Raw genomic sequence first — 25,288 nt, 5'->3', positions numbered from 1 at the left:
GCAGCCATAAAAAAGGATGAGTTCATGTTCTTTGCAGGGAGATGGTTGAAGCTGGAAACCATCATTCTGAGCAAACTATTACAAGGACGGAAAACCAAATACCACATGTTCTCACTCATAGGTGGGAGTTGAACAATGAGAACACATGGCCACAGGTGGGGGAACACCACACCCTGGGGCTTGTAAGGGGGTGGGGGGCTGGGGGAGGGATAGCATTGGGAAAAATACCTAACATAAATGACGAGTTGATGGGTGCAGCAAATCAACATGGCACATGCATACCTATGTAACAGACCTGCACATTGTGCAAATGTACCCTAGATCTTAAAGTATAATTAAAAAAAGAAATGCCAGTTCTTGGGCTCCACCCCAGAGGTATGGGATGAGAAATTGTGGAGGGATGAGACTCATGTGGCCTTCCAGTTTGTTGTAATGCTTGCTATAATTTGAAAATCATTGATCTATTTTATTCACTTAAAAGCATTTTCAGGTAATCCTGTTTACTAACAAACAAAAATGAAACAGAAAACACTCCTCCCACCTTTTGATCCTGCTGTCTTCTTAACCACATTACATCTCTCCCTAACACCACCAGTATTATTGAAAAAATACAGCTTTACTGTCTTGATATCAACACCACTTTCTCCTTATACCCCTGAGACTTAATTTCCAGCACCTCCAAATTACTGAAATTGTTTCTTGAACTATATACTTGACTACTAAATCCAAAGATCTTCCTTCAGACATTAACTGCTTGTGCGACGCCATTGGCCTTTTGCAGTATGTACCCTCTTTCCTTAGTTCTCTGTTATGAAAGACTCCAGATTCTCCTCCTACCTCCCTGAATGTTCCTTCTCTGACTTTCCTTCCTAGTTCTGCTCTCTCAATCAAGGTGCACCTCTGTACCCCAAGAGACTATTCAGAGTGCCTGTCTTAGGAGATAATCAATGAAGGTTTGTTCTTTAAGGTTCTGTCCTTCACTTTCATCCCTCAGTATTATTACCTATGGTTTCAACTCTCATCTCATTGTGGCTAACTTCTTAATTTCCAATTCCATGTTACTAGCTAGAAGGGAGCCAAAGACAAATTTTCATCTATTTTACCCTTTTGCCTGAAGCTAGACCTGGTCATAGTAAAAAAGGTTACTGAGGAGAATGAGAATGAGTTGGCCAGAAAGCTAGCAGAGGTTTTTTTTTTTTTTTTTTTTTTTTTTTTTTTTTTTTTTTGGCAGAGAGAGTCTGAATCAGTTACAAAGAGTCTTGTCATGCCAAAAGAATTCACAGATAAAGCCACTTCCTCTCTTTGCCAACATGTCTGCCTCCTGCTCAGAGCATGCAAATACCCCTCTAGTATCATTTCTCACTTGATTTCATTTGAATTTAATTACTTAATTTAACCAGTATTTTTCATCTTTTAAGTCTAAAAGATAGTTCTAGGAGAAATTGTTACTTGTTTGTTTTAGAAAAAAGAAATAAGAAGGCATTCACCTAAGAAAATTATTTTGGAATGAATTTAAGGAATTTGGGCTCTTTTCTAGCAGGTACAGAAAGGAGTTTGAGAATCTTGACCCCTTTAAAAAAACTCTAACTCGGTAATTGAAGCACCTACTACATGGTAAGCACCACTAAATACTAACAAGACATGGCTAGATGGATAAAGCAGGACTTTGTGTTGTCTGAGTCCCAGGAACATTCATCAAAAGAACAGATTCCCAAAAAAGGCCATTCCTAGTTTGAAGTACTTCTGAAATCACAAAAGAGAACAGGAAGAATCTGCTCCCCTTAGGCACTTGCCTTTTATTCCCCTCAGCCTGGCATTTCCATATTTTTTTCTGGATTGTTTCTTTATAAGGAGATTTTTCAAAAAATGTGGAATTTATCTATGTTTTGGAGGGTGCTCTCCTAATCAAGAATGGCATTAAATCTGTGCTCAGTTGTACTTCATTTGATGTAGACCTGACTCCAAAAGGATAATTCCCCATGATGAACCTTAAAAAGACCTATTACAGATGGAAAAAGACAAAGGAATAGCAAAAAACTGGTGGAAGAAGGCTCAAGGACAGCTTGAGGCAGAATGTGTAGCTCCCTTTCCTTCTATTGGTAGGAGACTTAGCAACTCTTCTCCTTTCTTGAATGTTTGGTAAGAAACCAAGCAGCAGAACTCATGTCAGCTCAGAGCCAGCCTTGGAGAAGCCCTTGCCCTCTATCACCACTATCCCCACAGGCAGTCGTTGGCCGCATGTAAGTTTTCTTTTGAAAAGTGTCTGTTCATGTCCTTTGCCCACTTTTTTATGGGGTTGTTTTTTGTACACCAAACCCCTGTAATATGCAATTTACTTAGGTTACAAACCTGCATATGTACCCCTGAACGTAAAATAAATGTCAAAAAATGCTGTTGTGATAATTGATGATTTCAGAGCATAGGACCTGCTTGTCATAATTAGTGTGGAGCAATCATGTTATGGCAGTCCCAGGAGAGCTCAATATGTATTTTGGATGCTAGTTAGTTATATGCTCCTCCCTGTAACTAACTAACATCCAAAAATATCCATTGAGCTCTCCTGGGATTGCCATAGCAAGAAGGTAAAGGGAGTGGTCACTTTCAAGGCAACTTAAAGACTGAGGAGGCCCACACTGATGAAAAACTGAAAAAGGTAAGTCTTCAAATGGAATTCCTTTCCTAGTCTCTGCTCTTATGAAAGCCAGCTGGAGGCTGAGAGAGAGAGTGGTAAGAATTATGGATGGGGCTAGGTAGTAGGTGAAATTCTGACTCAATAATGAAGTGCCTCTCTTGGGGTGTCCTGAATCACTCCAGTGGCCAGTTGTCTTCAAGCCATTGCTTGCACTGGTAATAGCAGTAGGCAAGTTATTTTCAGAAACCTAGGTAGGTAAGTGCGTGGTAGTGGTATGAGGGTGCTCCAATTGACAGACAAAATCAAGCAAATGGAAAGAGCACAGAGTAAGAGTTTGTTAGTGCTTTTGCTTGCATCTTGACTACTTAAAGTATTTTAATCAAGCAGCCTAAGTGTGGCTGTGTGGGCTCAGTAAACACACTGAATTAGGTTTGAATTTTCCACTCACCAGTTGCAAACATGGAACAACTGCATTATTGGAGAGGATTTTACTTGAGGGGATTTATTTTTCATAGGTGGGTTGTCAAAGTTGTAAATGTTATAAAACTTAAAAACCAACAAACTCATATGTGTAGGGCTGATGCACTTAAGAATCTGACAGATTTTAGCCAGAGATGATGCTGACTTTAAACGTAATTTAAAAAATTCTTTGAGATTGCAAGCTTGTTATATCTTTAAGAATTTTCATCTGATTATCTGATACAAAACTTGTAACCCACCTTGAGACTACGAATGAGCAGGAGCTTGTCAGATACCATTTTAAAGCACTTTCTGAAAGCAAGGAAGGGGATAGGAGAGAGGGAGTAGACAATGTATTGATGTGTAATCATAATGTACTATATGTTATGTTATCCAAGAGAAGAAGCAGACATGACCTGACCCTTTGTCCCTGTATCAGCCACAAGGCTCTAGCTGCCTTTGGCAGACATTTCCTTTGGAAAGTTGATATGTGTTGAAAACAGGAGTGGGGCAGAATCAAGCTAGACAATAGGAATATAATTGCTGTGTGCTGGGGGACAAGACTTAAACTGATTTATTGGCAGTACTCTATGGGACATTTACTGTCTGCAATTGATAAGATCTGGAGAAAAGAATGAGGCTTATTTAAATCTGTGCAACATCAAGCAGTGTCACAACAGAATATCCTAATTTCTTTATCCAGAACAGGTATCCCAGACTGGATCTATTGATTAGGGCTCCTTGTTCTTGGGGTGTTGAGAGAGTTAAAGATAATATGAAGATAAAAAAGTGTCCCTGAAGCTGGATGAAGGCCTTGTGAGACTACGTTTAGCTGGAAATATTTTCCCCACTTTTTCTGCTTAGAACAGCATACTTCATGTGTCCTTAATGCTCCTTCCTGGAGTTCACATGCATCATTTGAAGGAGGGGGCACTTTTATCAAATCATTGGCCCTTCTGCCAAAGCCCAGTATAATCACCTGAAGAATATCTGGCATCTGTTACTGGACCCTTGCTTCTCTGACTTTTAGCTGGAAGGACAAATCGACTCTCTGCCTTTCTTAATGGAAAATGAATCCAGCTTAGGATAGTGACAACCTAAGAGATAATTTCTTCTAGGCAGAGAAATGTCAGCGCAAATAGTATCTGTAAAGTTGCCATGTGTCCTGGGAGCGTGAAGGAGTCTGGGGACACCCAGGGAATATGACCTATAATCAACCATCCCTGCAACCCCATTACTACCCCCAGGCTCTCTGCTATCTTCTAAGTCAGAAGAAGCAATTTAAGCAGCAGCTTGTCAAGCCTTTCCCAAAGCAACCCCCCTCTTCTTTATCCTTAGTTGTAAGTGCTAGGAACATAAGGAACATGGCAGTTGCCCACTGGGAGGTGTTCTGTTAATTGGAGCCTCAATTTCCTTTTAGCCTTTCTCCTGACTCTCTTTTTCTCTTAGATCCTATCTCCTCTACAAGGGCAGAACCCCCAGCTGTCTATATTGGGTTTTCAAATATTTCAAGTGATAACTAGAAATGTGGATTACATTATCCTGGAGGCCATAAATAAGCAGGATGAGTATCTTGGATGAAAAAAAAAAAAAAAGCAAAATGAGTATCTTAGATGGAAAAGTTTATAATACAACTAGATTGTAAGCCCCTTAGAGCCAGGTGGGGATGCTATGTCCGATTGATACAACACCAATATTCCCATAATCCGACAAGTTTAGTGAACTGAGCCAGTGTGACCCAGTGGACAGAGCACTAGACCATGAGTCACAAAACCTGTGTTGCCAAGTTGTGGGATTTTGTGACTTTGTCCAATCCTGCTGCCACTCCTGTACCTGTGTCCTCTATCAGGCTTTGGTTTCCTGATTACCTGAGGGGCAGTTCTGATGTCTTGTCTTGGCTGGTCCCCATATGCATTTGTAAAAATGAATGGTAAGGTAGGATTCAGGATGTTTAAGAGCCCTGCTAGCAAAAAAAATGCTGTTTTAAAGTGCCCTCAAAACATATGGTATTTAGAAGCCATAAAAACTTGTGGTCTGTAAGCCATTTGATCTGGGACTGTTACCATGTAGTGGTGTTACAGACATCCAACTCAAAATCAAAACTGCTAAAAGCAGGTGGACAGTTTCAAGTCCATAATGTTCTGAAGGGCTTACATAATGGGGCACATTGTGTCCTACTGAGGTTTGTTTCAAAAATAGCCTTCTTAGAGATACAAGGTGCCCCAACATCAACCTGATTTGAATTTCTTTAGGAAAAACCTATTTATAAATCATCTGAAAACAGGCTGATTGGCTTCTTTATTCTTTAACAAATTTAATTCATTTTGATTCTTTCTTGAGACTTTATGACTGACACTGAAATCTCCCTTGCAGAGCTTTCTTCATCTCTGATTTTTTTCATTCTTTCCACTCTGCTCTGTTTTACATACTAAAAGCATAAGAGAAATACCCTTAAGATAAAGCAGTGCCTATCTGTGTAGGTTTCATGTTCACTGCAAGAAATATTTCCCTGTTCTCCATCTTTTTACTCATTAAGAACTTAGAGAAACCATTAGGGGTTTTCAGTTCTTCTTTTTTAAAGCAACTTGCAAACCACAAGAGGCCAGGCCTGCCAGAAATGAAAGCCTGTGTTTTCATTTTTCTCCATTTCTGTCATTGATAGAGAAATTGAAAACTTCCCAATGCCAAAAGACTAAAACTTCTAAATGAAGATGAAGACACATTTAGCTCATGAGATCATCCTCTTTAACAGAGAGCTTTTACTCCAAGCATGATAAGAACGTCTATTTTTCATAGCCACAGGTTTTAGAGGAAAATGGAATTTGGCTTTCCAACCCGTCTTCTCCGATGGGTTGGTTTGCTGTAGTTCTCTGGAATCACCTCCTGTTACAAGCCCAGAAAGCATCAGAAAGTTGTTTTAGGCAGGGGAAGGAGGAGGACATTTCTGTAAGAGCCTCCCTGGCTATTGCTTTTGTCTTTAGTAGAAAGAACTAAAAGGAAAAGATGGGAAGGTTCCTATAGGAACACTTTTCCTATTCAGAAGTGGAGAGAAGGCATCTAAGTTGCTAAACAAATAAGGGACTCTAATACTCAAGCTCCCTCACTCACAAATAGACAAACTGGAATGAGGAAGAGATATGTGGAGATTAAATGAGTGCAGTACAGGGAACATGCCGGAGGAGAAACCAAATCCAGTGAGAAAATTAGTCTTTGTCTGAACAATGTCAATAAATCTGCCTTGCTCTATGTCACTGTGTGTAATGTCTTCCTCAATGCCAGGAGAGCAGTGATCTACTTACAGAGAGTGACAGGTGAAATATGGTCATTCAGTTGTGATGGGGTGGTAGAGTTCATGGTATAGCTCACATCAGATAACCTGGGCTAGTAGAAACTTACACCTTAGCCCGGGTGCGGTGACTCACACCTGTAATCCCGACACTTTTGGAGGCTGAGGCAGGTGGATCACTTGAGGTCAGGAGTTTGAGACCAGCTTGGCCAACCCCATCTCTACTAAAAAATATTTTTAATATTAGATGGGCATGGTGGCAGGTGCCTGTAGTCCCAGCTACTCAGGAACTTGAGGCAGGAGAATCACTTGAACCCTGGATGCAGAGATTGCAGTGAGCCAAGATCATGCCACTGCACTCTAGCTTGGGTGACAGAGCAATACTCCATCTCAAAAATAAATAAATAATAAATGAAATAAAAAGACACTTATGCCTTAAATTTCTTGCCATGCTGCTGTGGCCAACCACTCTTCTCTCCAGAATGACTAAGGCACCATAAGCCTTTCTAATAAATTTCAGCTATCTTTCAGAATGGGATGGGCCTGAAACCACACTTTGGCTGTTGGACAGAGTGTAATGGTTAAAAAGCATGGACTTCAGAGTCAAAGACCTGGGTTAAAGTTATTGTGTCACTGTTACAGTTGGAATATTTGTGTCCCCACGTCCCTCCACCCCCACCAATTCATATGTTGAAATCCTAAACCCTAAGGTGATGGTATTAGGAAGTGGGGCTTTGGGAGGTGATTAGGTCATGGGAGTGAAGCCCTTCTAAATGAAACTTACAGTATCCTTATAAAAGAGGCCCAAGAGGGACCCCTTACCCTTTCCATCATGTGAGAACACAGGAAGAGGTACCATCTATGAGCCTGAAAGTGGCCCTCACCAGACAATGAATCTCCCTTGATCTTGGACTTCCCAGTCTCCAGGACTGTGAAAAATAAATTCCTGTTGTAAGTGACCCAGTTTATGATGTTTTATTATAGCAGTCCAAACAAACTAAGATAGTCACTGTAAACTGTTTGGTCTTTGGCATGTGACTTCAACTCTCTAGGCTTCAATTTTCTCACATGTGGAAAGTGTTTAATAATGGCACATTCCAGAGGCATGTTGTGAGGATTAAATTACATAAAGTGTATAAAGCACTTAGCACAGTATCTGGCAGCCAGTAAATATGCAACAAATGGTAGCTAATAGTAGTAGTAGTAGTAGTAGTAGTAGTAGTAATAGTAGTGGTAATGGTAGTAGTAGTAATAGTAATAATAATGATATTATAAGATTATATCCCACCATGTACTCAATTTAATGAATATTGGCTTAGGTATTACTGTATGCCAGACGTTGATTCATTAAAGCAAAAAGTGAGCATTTACTATGTATCAGGTACTGTGCTAAGAGCAAGAGTGAGCTGTAAGCAAGACAAGACCTCTTGGAGCCTAAGTGTTGGGGAGATGAGGAACAGGAAAGAGAAGAAAACCTTATCAACGACTTGTAAAAGATTAGAACTGTGTCAAGATGGTTCAGAGATTCTCAGAGTCCTCAGAAATCATGACTGGGTGCTCTGCCGCTTGTTCAGCCCTCTTTGCACTGGCATTGGAAATTCTTCTCTTTCTTACTGCTGGATTCACTTGAATCTCATCTGCCACTTAGCCCTGCCCCAGTTCCCAGGACCAATCTTGACCCAAGACAGGAGATAATGGCTCCAGGCCCATAGATGGGGGCTGAGGTTCAAGTTGCCTTGCTGTTTGTCTGACTAGAGGATGGTGCTCCAGTTTTTATATCTGGGGTCCAGCCTCATTTTTGTTACCTTTCTGTGCCCTTATTTTTAGAAATGAGCTTCTGACTTTGTGGTTCCTCCCAAAGGTCTGTTCCAAGAACTGATTTAGCAACCCCAGTACTCTCGTATGATTGGAGAGCTACACCTTATTCTTGCTGGTTTCCATCCCAAGCACTAGAGTCCTTCTCCAGAACCTCAGTCCAATAAATATAAACCTGGTTGTTTGCTTCTTGCCAGCTAGGACTTCTCAGTATCTCCACCTCCTAGATTCCTCTGTCTTCCCCTTACTTAGTGTAGCTATTGTCTAGACAGAAAGTTATTATTACAGGTAATCTTTGTTTGCTAGAACTAAACCTTTGCCACCACCCCCTGCACTTGGATTAGTTCTCTAGTGACTGGTTTACTGAATGGGCAGTTTTTCTGTCCAGTTCTGCTTATTTCCCTGTGCCTCATTAAGCTGCCCAAGATATAACATTCACAATCAGAGGCCAAAACCATTTAATACTAAGTGACCCAGGAGCTCTGAAGATACCACTGTACCTTTCTTAAAAGCCCTAATTGCCCATATTAATTATTTTGCACTTGACTATAGATAAGCCCCTGGCAGAACCATTCTGTTCATTTTTCATTCATTAATTCAGCAAGTATTTATTGAACGTCTATGTTTCAGACTGTGTGATATTGAAATGAATCCGCTACATCTTCTGTCCTCGAGGAGTTCATAGTCTAGTAGAACAGTGGAACTTGTAAATGGATCATTACAATACAGGCTTAGAAGTCCTATATGAATATGGAAAGGGAGGAAGCAAAAAGCAGGGGTACCTAACCCAGACCGCAGGCAAGTAGATGCGAATAGAGAAGGTTTTCTGAAACAAGTATCACTGCTGTGTTTCAGAGGACTAGTAGGTGGTATTAGCTGCTGAAGAGACGCAAAAGTACTTCCAGGCTTATACTAAGTGAGAGCTCAGCACCTTCAGGGAACAACACTTACTTTTCTATAGCTGGAACATTGGGTGTGAGGGGGAAAGAGTACAGGAGGAAGCTAGAGAGGTAGGCGGGTGCTAGATTATAAAGTGCCTTATTTGCCATGTGAAGGAATTTGAATTTTATCCTGATTTTTAAAGTGGGAAATTACAGTAATGTGGAGATCTAATTTGCCAGGGTAAGAAAAGATGCAGGGTAACAAGTTAAATGACTGATAGATGTTAAGAACCCTAATTAAGGTGATGGTGGTGGGGGTGAAGAGTGTGTCTAGATTTGAGAGACTTAAAAGTAGAATTCATAGGACATGGTGACTGATTAGATAAGAGGGGAACAATGAGGAAAGATGATGAGGTTGCTTAGGCAAAGTTGCTTAGGCAACTATGTGGGTGGTAATTCTGCTGCCTGAGCTAGAGAACACAGAAGGAACAGATTTTAAATAGAGGGCAGGCTGTGCTTAATGTTGCCAAATAAAATCCCCCAATTCTATTTTCCTTTTGGTAACATAATCCTGTTGTCCAAAGGATACCACTGACAACCTACCTTTACAGAGTGCAACTGTAGAAGAATATATTTTTCTTGTAGACTATATGTAAATGATACAATTGGATAAATACTGCACTTGAAAATTAAATACTCTCTCTTCTTCGTTAATTGGAAAGCACAGAGTAAATGAAAACAGAATTAGAAAAAACTCACCCCATAGACAAGTTCCCCAACCATGCCGTTCCATATTTTAGTCTCTGGATCCCTTGCACCATATTTCCCATCACCAACGATGGACAATTTGTATTTGATCCTTACATGTTTGGCTATTTCATAGGCTAGGTCTACACAATAGCCTTCATATCGTTCATTTCCTTCCAGTTGCTCATGGTTCTTCTTGTACATTACATATGGTGATTCCTTTGGGACCAGAAGCAAGATAAAAGGATTACAACTATACATTTTTCTAAGAGAAGATAAATGTAATAATTTTTCCCCTCTGTAACTATTGAGGTTTGGTATGTGAAAAAGGTCTTTAAATTGTTACTCAGTAAACAGAAGAGCCTTGAGTATTCATTCGGTCATATTCTTTTTTTTTTTTGGTGGTGGGGAGGAAGTGCTTAACTGATAATTTAAGGAAGCAGAGAAGGATTTCAGTTCTTTTTGAGAGTTTGAAAGACGGCCCAGTTTTCACCTATCAAGTCTTTGATTTCATCAAATTTTGCAGAGTTAGTTACATGATGCTGAAGTGCCTTTGATTTCTCAAGATTTATTATGTAGGAATCACAGGTAGTTGAGGCAAAGCCCTGGGAAAGCACTGTGATCCTTGTGAGGTCAGGGTCCGTGGCATTTACATTTTTATATCTCCAGGACCTAGTATAGTACTTAAGACAAAGGGAGTATTTGATACGTATGCTTAGACGAAAGGCAAACTTCAGCCTAATTCAGAAAATCATACTTTCACACCTAGTGATATATTTATTTTTAACCCAGGTTTGTACTTCATTCAGTAAAACAAAACCAGCTTTTAGAAAAGTGTTTTAAAACTAAATGAGAATACTATCTCACATTTTAAGTGCTTTGAGTTTTGCAGAAAACTTTTTCATGTAGTGAATTGTGCCTTGAAATGGGCTTATGATATGGGTAGGTGATGAGTATTATACCCCTTTCATAAATGAAGAAAAAACAACCTGAGGCTCAGAGAAGTTGTGACTTGCACAGTTTTACAGGTTAGTGGTAGACCTAATTTTAGAATCCTAATGTACTCTCTCCTCCACACAATGCTGCTTCCCCCACAATGAAGAATTAGGTTTCAAGTCCAGATGAAGCATCAGTCCTATGGGGGCGGGCATGGAGGCGGGGAGAAAGAGGAAAATGATAATCTAAAACTGTTCTAAATTCCTATTCTTTTTCTTTCTTTCTTTTTGTTAAATGACATTCTGTTCATCATCATGGTAAGATACTTTGAGAGTTTCCTGAGCTTCCCTGTTGGAAGTTTTTACTGTTTGAACTTGAGGTCTTTTCTACTGATGGAAAAATACTTTTCAGAAAACAGAAGTCTTGCTGGACAGAAAACCCACCTACCTACTGTTCACACTTACCAAAATGGTAGTCACTACTATGGTCCGATTCTCTGAGGATGCACTGTCATTGCTGATTTGCTGATCTGAGAAAGGCACAAACCTTTCATACTCATTCCAGTAGCCGGCCTAGAAACAGAAGACATTTGACCTGGATGCCTATTTTTCCCTCAAAAAAGTAGTGCATGAAATTCAAGTGCTGTTGTGGAACAAAACTTTCTTGAGTTCTATAAGGATTGACATCCTGTCTCCCCGTGTCTTGTCATTCCCATCAGGACCCCCAACACTGACACACACACAGATGTGCTATTCCTTCATCCTGGAGGTTCCCATATTCCACTCACCCTTACTGATATTTTGTAAAATAATAACACTTATTTTCTTGCATCCAAATGCTGTCCTTTTTCAAGAGCCCTTTTCTTTAAATGTCTGTTTTGGTTACTTACTTTTCGAGAGCCACTGACTTTCATTTCATACACATCAATGGTATAATTTGTCCTACGTCCGTAAGTGTCAAATTGGATGTTTCCAGTCATTCCTTGTACTTGCACCTGGTAGAAAGAGAAAATTTAAAATTTAAAAATAACGTGGCATTATTGCCTTCTAAGTCTCTGGGATGAGGTCTACTGATAGATCTTGGAATCTTGAAGAATTATTATTGCAAGTCATTGAGTTCTATCCACCAGATCAAGTCTATACAGATCTTCATTTCCTCCACAGTATTTTCTTGGTATGCCTTTTAGTTTTGAAGCATTGAGTAGGTGTAAGATGCTGTTACTTACATAATACAATGAGGGCTCTACTGCCACTTTTTCAAGGACCTGAAATTTCCACTAGTCCCTTTCGGAGAATACTCTGCAGGCTATCCCCTTAACTAGGGTAATATATTCTAAACTGAGTTCCTTGGGGACCATGGCTGTGTCTTATCTTAATATTTCCCATATCTGAACATAATCTGGTTTCAGTAGCATGGGCACTGTTGCACTTGGACTCATATCATAGCTTCAATTATTAACTGAATGACCTTCGGCATGTTCTTAATGCTTTTTTACCCCAGTGTCTTAATCTGTAAGATTGAAAATCCTAGTAGTACCTATCTTTCAGAGTTATTGAGAGGATTAGAGAAGATATATATGTGTGTGTATATATATCTATATCTATCTATCTATTAAGCATCAGAACACATGCTAGCTATATTAATTATTATTAACCAAATAGATTTAGTTCTGTTTCTTGAGAGAGTTACACATTTACCAGCTACTACGGTGACAGGGATGAGCTTTCCCTCTTATTTGACCTACACTCAGCTACAGACAGGTAACAGACAAGAGAGCTAAGCCATGGAGGGGTAATTCAAAGACTGATAAAATTTATTAAGCCTAAGGGGTCAGGAGTATGGAGCACTAGACAAGAAAGATAGAAGAACTGGAAGCCAGAACACTTGTTTGGGATGCCAAATGCTGATTTCATGTATGGCACAATTTTTCCTAGGCCTGAGCTCAGTATTATGAATTAATAAAAGGCCATCTCTTCTAGGTAGAGAGATTCTTTACCTAGTTTACAGTGCAGGGACACTGGATGAAATACCCTTTACAAATATAAGTCATTATTGTTAACCACTTACATTACTCATCTGGCAAGTAAAGGTCAAATACTTTGCTTCAAAGAGAAAGAATATATCTCATTTTCCTAGTATGAAAGAATGGAATTGTTTTTCATCACTTATAGAAAATGACAAACTGTCAAACAAGTCAGAGGTGGCAGTGGGTTTGTGTTGCAGAAAGAAAAATGTTGTCAAATATTAGGGAACATTTTTTTAAAGGGAAAGGGGCTTATTCACCACCAGTAGGAGACTGTGGAATTCCTATGGAAAGGAAAATGCTCCAATGTGATGAACTGAAAACAAGATGATTGTCCAATGGTTCCAACAAAGCTAAGCACTGTTGTTAGCTTAGGCTTGCAGAGAAGGTGGCATCACACTTCTAGTTAGAGAAAGGACCTTTGTTGAGATAGAAATTACTTATCCAGCGGGATGAGACTGATATATAATATGAGCACGAAGGGCTCTTTATACTCTATTTTGAGCATTGAATTCTGATAGAAGAGTTAGGCAGGGACAAGGGCAATAGGAACTTATTAAGGAAAGCCTTCATTGTGAAAATAGCTAGGGCTTTAAGTCTCATTAAGAGTCATCTATTTCTAAACCCAACCCATCTGAATATGATATATGAACTGGAGAATAGTCAAGGCATAGTCCAATAAATTCCAGACCCCATGATTTGAACGTTTGGTGACCAGAAGTAGAATTGGACTACCACTCAGAGAGAAATCTATTTTTAAGGACGTGGTCCAGTATTGAATGTTAGTGACAGTTTCCCAGCATTCCATCTGGGATAGATTCTTTAATTCATAGCATCCTGTGCAAGACTTAGACATAATATTTTTATAATTATGTATTTCTGGCTTTCCTACTGGATTAGGAGCATCTCGAGATGAGAGACATTTTTTCTGCCTCTGTTCTCAGCAACTAATATTGTGCCTGGGATAGAGCAGATCCTTAATAAATGTTGATTGAACAAGTCTCAATGACTTAGAATCTGTGACAGATATGTCAGTAGACTGTGCTGAGGCTGATCTTCGCGTTATTTGCAGATTGTGAGGAGAATGATTACCCAATTTGCAAGTGGCTTTAATATATTTTAAAGCATTTGTTTACATATTAACAATTTAAATGTGAGCACTACTCATCTTATTTCATGCTTGCATACTAATATGGAGCCTGATACATAGTCATGGGTGCTCAATAAATATTTACTGAATGAATGTTGTGCTTATTTTTTCATTAAAACAGGCCCCTTAGGAGCCTCTGCCAGGCAATGATTTTGTTTGCCAGATTTCTTTTGAAGGAAGAGAATAATTTATTGAGAAACAACTATGTGCTAGTCACAATGAAGGATGCTTTACATTATGCAATCTCAATTTTAATTAACTGAAATAAAATGGGATTTCTTTTAATGTAGTAAAACATTTAGTACTTCAGACTAGCCTCCCTTGCAGTCCCTGTGAGTAGAGCAGTTTTACTGAGGCACTGTCTACTTTTGGAAAAAATTGATGCCTTCCAGCCTCTCTGGAGCAATGGAGATTGGCCTGTGGAAAGAGGTAATGTATCGTTTTGGTTGAGTATCTGGTCATTAGGGCCTGGGGAGGAAGGTTACCTGGTTTCCAACTAGAGCTTTGTCAGTGAGTTAGACATGCAGAAACTTTTCTGGGTGGTAGTATGATCAATCTATTTTTTTTCCTAGCCCAATTGGTATCTTATCCTTCATTAGCCAGTTTTCTATTTGGGAAGGTAGTTATTTGTGTCATAAATAGGGAGTCAATTGGAGATGCTGGCTCCTGCCCCCTGAGGTTTTGTTGATGAAAACTCCTTTTGATTCACTCTGAGGGAGTTTTATATTTCACTCATCATTATGTTTCACCTGACAATACAAATCTTGTAACTGCTATGAAGGTTGAATTTAATTAACTGCTCTTCAAAATTGTACAGTGCTACCTCCATAAAACTACACTTAGGGCATTTGTTAAAGAACTGACATAATGACATAAAAATCTGCATGATGGGAGAATGAGTCATATCTCTTTCTTGGAGAGAGACACAAGGGCTACTAACCCCTTTTGATTGAATGCTTCCAACTTGGCAAATTTCAGGCATCAATAACAGAGCCAGCTACACAAAATGATGTATGCTATGAGGCCGTTACAAGTTCTTCCTTGCTGGATTACACACAGAATTATCTTATCTTTGCCCATCTCTTTGTTGATTTGGATGTCCCAAACATCAGGATCATTAAATAAGTAGAAATAAGAGATTCTTGTACTCTTGAAAGCTCATTTTAATACATGCAGGCACATGTGGCATAAAGCAAAATATTCAGAACAGAGCTCTTGCTTGGAAAACTGCAATGAATGGGTGATGCTACTTCTGGTATAAATAACGAAATCTGTTCAAAGGACATTGCTTGAAGCCTTAAATGATCTCCTACCCAGCAAATACTAAAAACAAGTGACCTATTTGACTGTCTATCCATTGATTCCTTTTATTTTTCTTTAGGCTTTTTCTTTGCAGCATTGGGCAAAAGCTTCTTAAGTAGGCCTAGAAATGTATCATGTTCCTGCATTTCATCCTGTAGAATAGCATGAGTGTTCTTTTTGACAACAGAAATACCATCACACTGGCTAAGTTCCATAGCCTGTCTAGGCTAATCATTTGTCTGATGAGCCAGAAGATGCTGTCCTTTGTAATGTCTATCTTGAAGTTAGGAGCATCTTCTAAAATATCCTAATCTCCCTAAGGAATGTCATATGTTTGAAAGGTTTGAATTTTTTGAAGCTATTTACATATTTAATCCATAACTTTTGAGAGTACTAAGTTTCATTTACTAGCCACAGTATAGAGCATAACCAAAAATTCATTTGCCCTAAATTTATCTCTTTTTTTTTCAAGCTTCAAGAAATGACCTCCAATTTTTAGATTTCTAGATTTGGATGATTTATAGAAATGGCTATACTTATCCTCTTAGCATACTCTGAGATTCTACATAATCTGGTCCTATTCCTTTTAGTATGTCTTCTCTCAAGATTTAGGTCTCATCGTTTTAATGTCTTTATAAGTTTCTTCCACCCCAATAACCCATTGTGGTCTTTACCATTTTCAGAGCTCTCTCAATATCAATTCCTTGACTCCAGGGCACAGCAGGATTTGCTAAGCAGTCTCCAGCACTTCCTCTCCGGGACACATCCACTCGCTGCCTCCTCAGGTAGCGGAAAGCTTCTGCTATGACCAGTATTGCGTCGTGTGTCAATGCAGATGTATACTGAAATGGATGCATGAAAAACAGGATATCATGATAAATGATACCCTCAAAATTTGCCTTGTTTCTTATAATTTTCATTCATTTCTACCTATTGTTCTATGCAGTCACCCCCCCCCCCCAATTATTTAAGAGATCTCTCTGGGCAAGCCTGAATTTGATTCATTCTACAATGATACGTCTTACCTCATGTGTGCATGTGTTACGATTATTACAATCAGATGGCTCAAGGCAATCTCTCTCTTGCTCTCAATACTGTTTCTTTTTTATACTGAGTGAGTGACTACCAAAAGGCTGGGTCCTTTATAGAGGAAGAAATATGTATGAAGTTAAAGGATGGCATGTATAGACTGGAGAGGAAACAGCATATCCTAAAGCAAGACTGGGTTACTGCTGTTTGTAATAGAAAATTGAGATCCAGTGTTTACTTAGGGGAAAATGGAAATAGCTAAGTTAGACAGCTTGAAATTAATTTGGAGGAGAACATTAATCACTTCTGTCTGGCCCATGTTTCTGGCAAGCCAGGACTTCTGGCCAGCAATAAATCAGTTTTTGTTTCCTGGGGGGTAGCAAAAACCAAAGCTGTTTTTCAATTGTAGAAAATTTCAATTATTATTGAGTTTTAAATCTGATAATGTTGACAATTCATAGGCAATACTTCATGATGCTACCTCCTGCAGGCAAGAACACTTTCTATTCCTTGGATATAGTGATATGCTCTACTAGGGATGAGGTCAGTCACTTAATACAAGGGATTTGATTATCCGCAATTTGAAATGGTGGATGCTTTTTCATTAAATGAATTAACATAAGAAACTATGGTTAGAATAAGCTGGCCCCTGTTTTGCAGGAGTGACAAATACTGGTAGAATATAGAATGTTGTTGACTTTTTAAAAATGTAGCAAAATGTCCCAGGGGGAGTTCTCTCTCTTTAGTACAGTATGTCCAAATACAATTGGGAGTGAGTAGATTATTGCCTCTACAACTATCAATTAGCTTTTCTGACTTTTCTCACGTTACTTCTCTTTTAGAAGCAAATCATCAAGTGTGACTGTAACAGGGGGAATATGTTCTTTCATGAAGAAAAATCTTTGTGTCTGTACATCTTTGCAATACATGAAGCCAACATGGTGATGATTTTCTTTTCAGTTGACTGCATAAATTGTCAGCATATCTTAATGTAGTCCTTTCCAAACCATGCCAAAAGAGCTATTTAGTTTTTGCTTTATTCAGTTTCTACTTATTAATGTGTGAGAATACCCCTCCAAGCCCTAAAAGAAAATGTTTATAGAGTAAATTATCAGGATTTTTAATCTGTAGACAATTTTATCTCCTAATCAAAAATATTGTACATCAATTTTTAAAGTGGGCTTTTGGTTTGATTGATATTGTGCAAGGTTCTATAATGACAAATACTAAGCAAAAGTAATGTGAAAGTTGTAACATCTATTTTAATATTCAATTTTTAAAAAGTTATTTAAAGGTTTTTACTTATAAGTATGAACATTTCTTCTCAGTGGGTTCTAGAACTTTACATTATATACACCAAGTATTATCAATGAAGAGTCCAGAGCTGAGATTGGCTTCCTTCTCTTTTGTATGGCTCTACAACTTCAGCACAGGCATAAACTACTCTTCAGTACCCTTTTCATACTTCCTACCCTCACTCATTTTCTCATGCCTAACACAGTGTCTGGCACATTGTAGGTGCCAGACTACTAACCCACTAAAATATTGAATAAATGAATTTCTCTCTTCTACCTATTACCTGGTAAATCTAAAGATCATAAAGCAGTGTGGGTAGGCAGTTTTATGAAAAATCTAAATTTGAATAAGCTCACCTAAATGTAATGCAATGTGCATTTTAACCATGACTTTATGCTTTTGATATTTTTATCTTGATTTCTATGAAAATGGGCAACTTAGGTAATCTAATTATTTTCAGAAATACTTTAGCAAGCAGGAAAACATTTCCATTCAATATACATATAGGTAACATACACTCTATTGTAGCCTAATTCACTTGGGATTATTTTCCAGTAAATATCAGTTTAATACATTAAAAAAATTTTGATTACAAAGGATTCATCATAGGGATTGTGACCATATTTACTGAAGCAAATTAGGACACTTGATCAGACCCTAAAACAGAATGTTTTTTTAAAACAAGACTATCTTGGAAAAATCTGGCAGGCATAATCACTACAACCACAGGATACCACTTAACTAGTAAGTGGCTCAACTGAACGAAAAAAGTATGTTTAACCCATAACTTTTCTAGAACACACCAATTGCATAAAGTAAGGTTTCACTTGAATTATGTTCTGATGTAACGCATTTAAGGTGGAGCTGCATAGATGGTACAGAATGTATCTCTATATCTTTTTTCTGGTCTGTGTTGCCTACTGTTCTCTATTATTATTGTTATTATTATTTTTTTTTTTTGAGAAGGAGTCTTGCTCTGTCGCCCAGGCTGGAGTGCAGTGGCATGATCTTGGCTCACTGCAACCTCTGCTGCATGGGTTCAAGCCATTCTTCTGCCTCCGCCACCCAAGTGTCTGGGATTACAGGTGCATGCTACAATGCCCACCCTGTTATCCCCTATTCTATTCTTGCCTGGGAGGAAGGATGTGAGGATGAGTATCTTAAAACAATGAGGAAGATGTTTTCCCCTTTTCCTTTTTTAGGAAAAGGTCTTGACTCTGTTTTGATCCCCCATTTTGTACCACAGCTATGGTACATACTTTCACTATATCAGGAAGGAAGAATTTAAAGTCAGTTTCATATTTGAATCAATACACTGAGGGAATGAGTTACTTAAAAAATATATTTGAAGGGTCCTTTGTGTAACATGAATAACTTTCCCCTAATTTATCTGTTTAATTCCTGGTTTTTAAATAATAGAATTTCTAGCCATAGGGGAATGCATATGAAAAATGTGCATTTTTAACCACGACTTTCTGCTTTTAATATTCTTATCTTGATTTTGTGAAAATGAGCAACCTAAGTAATTTAATTATTTTCTAAGATACTTTAGCAGGCAGGAAAACATTTCCATTCAATATACATATAGGCAATGTACACTCTTTATTAGAGCCTAATTCACTTGGGTGTACTGAGATTCATGGAACTTATTAAAACAAAGCAATCACATAAATAATGTAAAATCTAATTTGCTGTTTCAGACTATCAATCTTCCTTACCTATTCCCACTGCCCCCACCCTTCGCCTGGCTCAGGTTCTTGTAATATTATAAATTGTTATGAGCATATTACAAATAAAATTCATTAAAAATTAAGTTAACTTATTTCCAAGCATTGGATTTTAAAAGATCTCATTCTCAACAGCTTCTTTATTCAGGGGTTTAGTTTTTAAACGCAATAGCATCACCTGCAGTTGTTTTGTGGCATCTTTGAATCACTTCTGAGGAAAATCATTTGATCATAAGATGACTGTTAGTGTATAAAGACCATACGGAGATACATTGAAAAGCTGGCCTTAGGTTTTTACACGCCATGGAACATTACCTTTAGTGGTGCATTCTTGGCTTCAGGGAATTCCCTTTCATCCAGCCTCACCCAGCGCTGTATGAACTGCTGAACCATAGGGTTTTCATTGTTGACAATCTGGAAACCTGTAATGTTGGCTCCCCCATGCATGACTCTTTCCAGTAAAATATCAGTAAAACCCTGGGAAGACATTGAAAGGATCATGATTGTGGGAGGTTGTGTATTCTTACTCACCATATCTGTTAGAGTGCTAAAGATAATGTGATCATTTATTAGCAATCAAGACAGCCTTGAATATGAAATTAATTGTTAGGACACTATGTCCCTGAAACTGCAGGCATAATGGAGAAAATATGCATTCTTTCATTTTAGTTCCTGTGTCTTTATGTAATGTGGCTGCCACATGGACAAACATAGGTGCCAGCTTTAAACAAATATTTTGATTTGTTTTATTTACCTGTATTTTTAGTCTTTCTTCATTGAGTAAAAATACAATGCTTTATGTAATTGGAAAATGTTGAAAAAGTTTGACCCTAGTGGGTGTTATAGCAAACTTTTCTTCAGCCTAACGTGATAAACACAGTGGATTGCTTCAGATTCTAGTGATGAGTACTTTGGAAATTTGTGATTTACAGAAATGCCAATGAGTGAAACTGACAGCTTGGTTGGATATGATGGTACAAATCCCAGAGTATGTCTCACATGTATCCATAAATGAATCACTTTTTTTTTTTGAGATAGAGTCTCGCTGTGTCGCCCAGGCTGGAGTGCAGTGGTGAGATCTCAGCTCACTGCAACCTCCGCACCACCCCCAGGGTTCAAGCGATTCTCATGCCTCAGCCTCCCAAGTAGCTGGGATTACAGGTGCATGCCACCATGCCCACCCAATTTTTGTATTTTTGGTAGAGACGAGGTTTCACCATGTTGTCCAGACTGGTCTCAAACTCCTGACCTCAAGTGATCTGCCCGCCTCGGCCTCCCAAAGTGCTGGGATTACAGGTATGAGCCACTGCACCAGGGCAATAAATGAATCTTAACAACTACTACATAGCATCCACCATTTTCTTCTAATTTGCTCTGGCTACCATCTGGTGCCTCTGCCACCTAAGCCTTGTGCAGGAGTATCTCCATGTGAGCTCTGCCAGCTCCATTGGGCATTATTATCTTCTGGGACAAGTAGCAGCCCAGGAATTGCTGCTACTTTTGCTGGATAACTATATCCTGCTAATTACTATTAATGTGTTAGGGTTTTCAATGAACTGAAGCCATCATTTGTATTCATAAACAGATGGGTAGAATTCTTCCTCCCTTCTTTACAACCCTCCAAAATTTTAATATAAAAATGATCAAACATACAGAAAAATTGAAAGAATTATACAGTGAATACCCACATAGTCACAGTCAGATTCTACAATTATTTTTTCTACTCATCTATCAAACTATTTCATTTTGGGGTTCATTTCAAAGTAAGTTGGAGACATTAGTATACTTCACCCTAAAAGATTTCAGCACGCAGGTCATTAACTAAAATTCAGTGTTTGTTTACAGTTCTTTTTCTTTCTTCATTTTTTGAAGGTAAAATTTACATCAATGAAATGTACTTGATGAGTTTTGATAAATGCATACACCTTTATTACCCAAGTCTGTATCAATTCTTTAATGTTTCCTCTCTTTTTTTATAGTCTAAAAAAGGTTTTATTGAAGTGTAATAGTTGTATAGAGAAGTGCACATATCTTTATGTGTATAGCTTGGTGAATTTATTCACAAAGTAAACATAAACAATATATATAGAGTCAGCACCTCCATCCATGTTTCTCTTAATTTTACATTTGTTTACTATGGGTAACAAGACAGTCTTAGAAAACATTTTAGTGAAACAGCTTTTTCAGTTATTACTTACAGCCCCTTCCTCTTCCTTTCATAAGTGGGATATGAGTCAATGGAGGCCGGATCAAAGAGTCAAATAGTTTACATCACTGAGAATCACTCCTTCATTCTGATAACCATAAAGCATTTTAAAATTTAACATTAATTCATCATGATGAGTTTTCTCCTAAAGGCTTTCTTCATGAGAGAAAATAAGACACAGTGTTTCTCCCATTTTATTCCCCCTATAATAAATTCAGCAGAGAGCCTCACTTGTGTAGAAAGTCTAGCAGAGGCTACCACTGGGGCTTAAGCCTAACTGTTACCCAAGTCTCCATTCTCACTCCTTAAACTTAAATTCAAATAAAATGCTGAGGATAAAACTCTAATGAAAGGGCCTTCAAGATGGCTGAATAGAGGCATCCAGAACTCACCTCCTGTACAAAGAAGAAATAAAATAGTGAGTAGATAATCACACTTTGAGTATATTTCCTAAGAGAGAATGCTGGAATTCAATAGAGAAGTGACAGGAAACATCTGACTTAAGGAATGAGAAAGAAGTAAGGCAGCCTGCTTGGCTGGGATCATCTGGAAGCCTGGAGAGGTGCCCCAGTGTGGGTAAAGGATAAGTGAGAGACCCCTAGCAGTCCATATTCCCAATGTGGACTCCTGCAATCTTAGCCCTGGGAGAGCCCTCAACCCACATGGGCTTTGAAGGAGTTGCCTAGAGATTGTAAAATGGCATTTCTCTAGAGAGACAGCTTGGGTGGGTCCTACATACCCCAGAGTCCCAAGCAGCCACAGTAGGGTGCCATTTTGAGAGCCCAGCCCCCACCAGACTACATCCTGACCAGAGGCCCAACAGCCCCTACATTTCCACATCCTTGGGACCCCATCAATGGGGTCGAATACCTTGAATGCAGGGCTGGGCCTTGTTGGCTGCTGCTGCCAGAGCGAAACACGAGTCATTGGCAGTGACCCTGTCACTTCCAGTAGCAGTGCTGCTACATATTTAAAAGAGCTCTGAGGAAAGGCTCCCCTGCTTATATCAGGGCCAAAGCACATGCTCCTAAGCTACTTGTTTATGGCTGCTACCACTGAAAGCAACCATGCCTTCTCCAGCAGTAGGGCTGCAGCACAGCCACTTCAGCCCCAACCTGAGCATTCTACTGGGGACCTAGGGATCACCTCAGCCCTGCCTACCACAGCCAGCACCCACATGCACCACCAGATGGCCTGGCTCCACTCCCCTAAATTCAGTGCCTGAGTACACTGTCCAGGGGCCTGGAAATTGCTCTGCCCCATTCACCACCACTGGACCTTAGCACTCCTCCTGGGAACCTGAGGATAGGCTGATTTAGCCTGTCACTACCACCGTGGCTGGGACTCACCTACACGTGCTACCTACAGGCCTCAAGAATGGCTGGCCTAGCCTATTGCAACCACCATCATCACCAGGACAAACCATTTGGGAGTCAGAGGATTGTGTTGCCTCTGCTACAACCATTGCCCATGCCATGCCCACTTCCTAGGGCTCCAAGGACCCACCCATCCATATGGCCCACCACTGCCACTGCTGGCATCTGAGCAAGCTGCCTGGAGGCCCAAGAATCAGTCTAACTGGACCCACGAACACTGGTGCCCATGTACACTTCCCTGAGGCCCATGGACAGGTATGCTTGACCTGTTGCTGCTACCACTGGTGCCCAAGAACTGACCCATCTGATGTCTCCAACTCCAGCAAAACTTCACCACAGCCTCCACCAACAACTGCACCCTATACTACCAAGGAAATCACGGATACTATTGATGCTGTTTACAGCCAGATAAATCATCATGGAGACTATATTACTGCACATACTGAGAATCAAAACCAAAGTGTCTTACCCAACCAACACCATAGATAAATCTTCAGGAAAAAGTCCTCCCCTACAAAAGCAAATTTAATATATTGAAAGAAGTAACTGTTACACCAAATGTGCAGATATCAACGCAAGGACACAAAAAATATGAAAAAGTTAAAAAAATACAATGCCTCCAAAGGAACATAATACTTCTCCAGCAATAGATCCCAATCAAAAAGAAATGTATGAAATCCCAGAAAAAATTCAAAATAATGATACTAAAGAAGTTCAGTGAGATACAAGAGAGCACAGAAATCAGAACAGCAATACAAATGAAAAACAATGCAGAATATGAGTAAGAAATTTACCAAAGAGATACCTAAAATAAAAAGAAAAACATACAGAAATTCTAAAGCTGAATAATTCATTGCATGAAATATAAAATACATTTGAAAGATTCAACACTAGACTAGATCAAGCAGAAGAAAGAATTTTAGAAGTTGAAGACAAGTCATTGAAATAACCCAGTCAGACAAAAATGAAAAAAGATTAAAAAAGGTTAAACAAAGCCTATGACATACAGGACACCGTAAAATGATCCAAAAATGTGAATTTTTGTGTCCCAGAAAGTGAAGAGAAAATGAAAGTGATAAAAAAAACCTATTTAATAAAATAATAGTTGAAAACTTTCCAGATGTAGCAAAAGATTTAGACATACAAATACAGGAAGCTCAGAGATCCCAAAACCTTTAAAAAGGTCTTCTCCATGGCACACTGTAGTCAAACTGTCAAAAATCAAAGATAATTCTAAAAATAGCAAGAGAAAAGCATCTAGTCACTTACTCTGATGGGAGTTCCCATTGGACTGACAGTGAATTTCTCAGCAGAAATGTTACAGGCCAGGAGAGAATGGGCTGATATATTCAAAGTTCTAAAACAACAACAACAACAACAACAACAACAACAAACTTGGCAACCAAAGATACTATACTGAAGAAAGTTGTCCTTCATAAAGAAGGAGAAATAAAGTCTTTCCCAGACAAGCAAAAGCTGAAAGAATTCATAACTACTAGACTAGCCATATAAAAAATGCTTAAGGGAGTCTTACACCTGGAAGAAAAAGGAGAATATCTACCATAATGAAAGTACATGAAAGTATAAAACCCACTGGTAGAGTAAACACACAAATGAGGAAGAGAAGGGTCTCAAATGTTTCCACTATAGAAAACCATCAAACCACAATGATAAACAGTAAGAGAGGAAGAAAGAAACAAAGTATATGCAAAATAACCAGAAACCAATCAATAAAATGACAGAAATAAACCTTCAAATACCAATAGTAACTTTGAATATAAATAGATTAAACTTTCTACTTAAAAGATATAGACTGGCTGAAGGGATTTGAAAAAAATGATCCAGCTATATGCTGCCTACAAGAAACTCACCTCACATGTAAATGTACATATAGGGTCAAAGTAAAGGGATGGAAAAAGACATTCTGTGCAAACAGAAATGTAAAGCAAGCAGGAGTAGCTATATTTGTGTCAGAAAAAACAGACTTAAGTCAAAAACAGTGAAAAGAGAAAAAGAAGGTCATTATATAATGATAAAGGGATTAATCCAATAATACTATATAACCATTCTAAGCATATATGCCTCTGACACCAAAGCACCAAGACAAATATTATTACAACTAAACAGAGAGATAGACTCCAGTACGAAAATTGGTGAGAGCTTCAACACCCTACTCTCAGTATTAGACAGATCATCTAGAAGGAAGATTAACAAAGAAACACTGAATTTAAACTTCACTTGAGACCAAATGTACATAACAGAGATTTATAGAACATTTCATCCAACAGCTGTAGAATACACATTCTTCTCATCAGCACATGGAACATTCTCCAGGATAGATTATACATTAGGATACAAAACAAGTCTCAAAAAATTTAAAAAAATCAAAATCATATCAAATATCTTCTCAGACCACAATGGAA

The 25,288-nt window shown here is 38.7% G+C and overlaps 1 protein-coding gene across 1 annotated transcript in view; it reads right to left on the bottom strand.

Annotated features, from left to right (window-relative positions):
- Positions 1 to 25,288, bottom strand: part of GRIA3 (glutamate ionotropic receptor AMPA type subunit 3) — a 375,502-nt gene that overhangs the window by 77,671 nt on the left and 272,543 nt on the right. Inside the window, exons 7-11 of the mRNA XM_050776093.1 lie at positions 19,599 to 19,760; positions 15,906 to 16,073; positions 11,646 to 11,750; positions 11,221 to 11,328; positions 9,833 to 10,039 (exon numbers count right to left, since the gene is read on the bottom strand). Coding sequence (XP_050632050.1) covers positions 9,833 to 10,039; positions 11,221 to 11,328; positions 11,646 to 11,750; positions 15,906 to 16,073; positions 19,599 to 19,760 — 750 coding nt within the window. The remainder of the gene's footprint in view (positions 1 to 9,832; positions 10,040 to 11,220; positions 11,329 to 11,645; positions 11,751 to 15,905; positions 16,074 to 19,598; positions 19,761 to 25,288) is intronic.

The sequence above is a fragment of the Macaca thibetana genome, chromosome X (assembly GCF_024542745.1).
Source record: "Macaca thibetana thibetana isolate TM-01 chromosome X, ASM2454274v1, whole genome shotgun sequence".
NCBI lineage: Eukaryota > Metazoa > Chordata > Mammalia > Primates > Cercopithecidae > Macaca > Macaca thibetana.
Note: the sequence above shows the minus strand (reverse complement) of the source record. Positions and strands in the feature narration are given on the sequence as shown.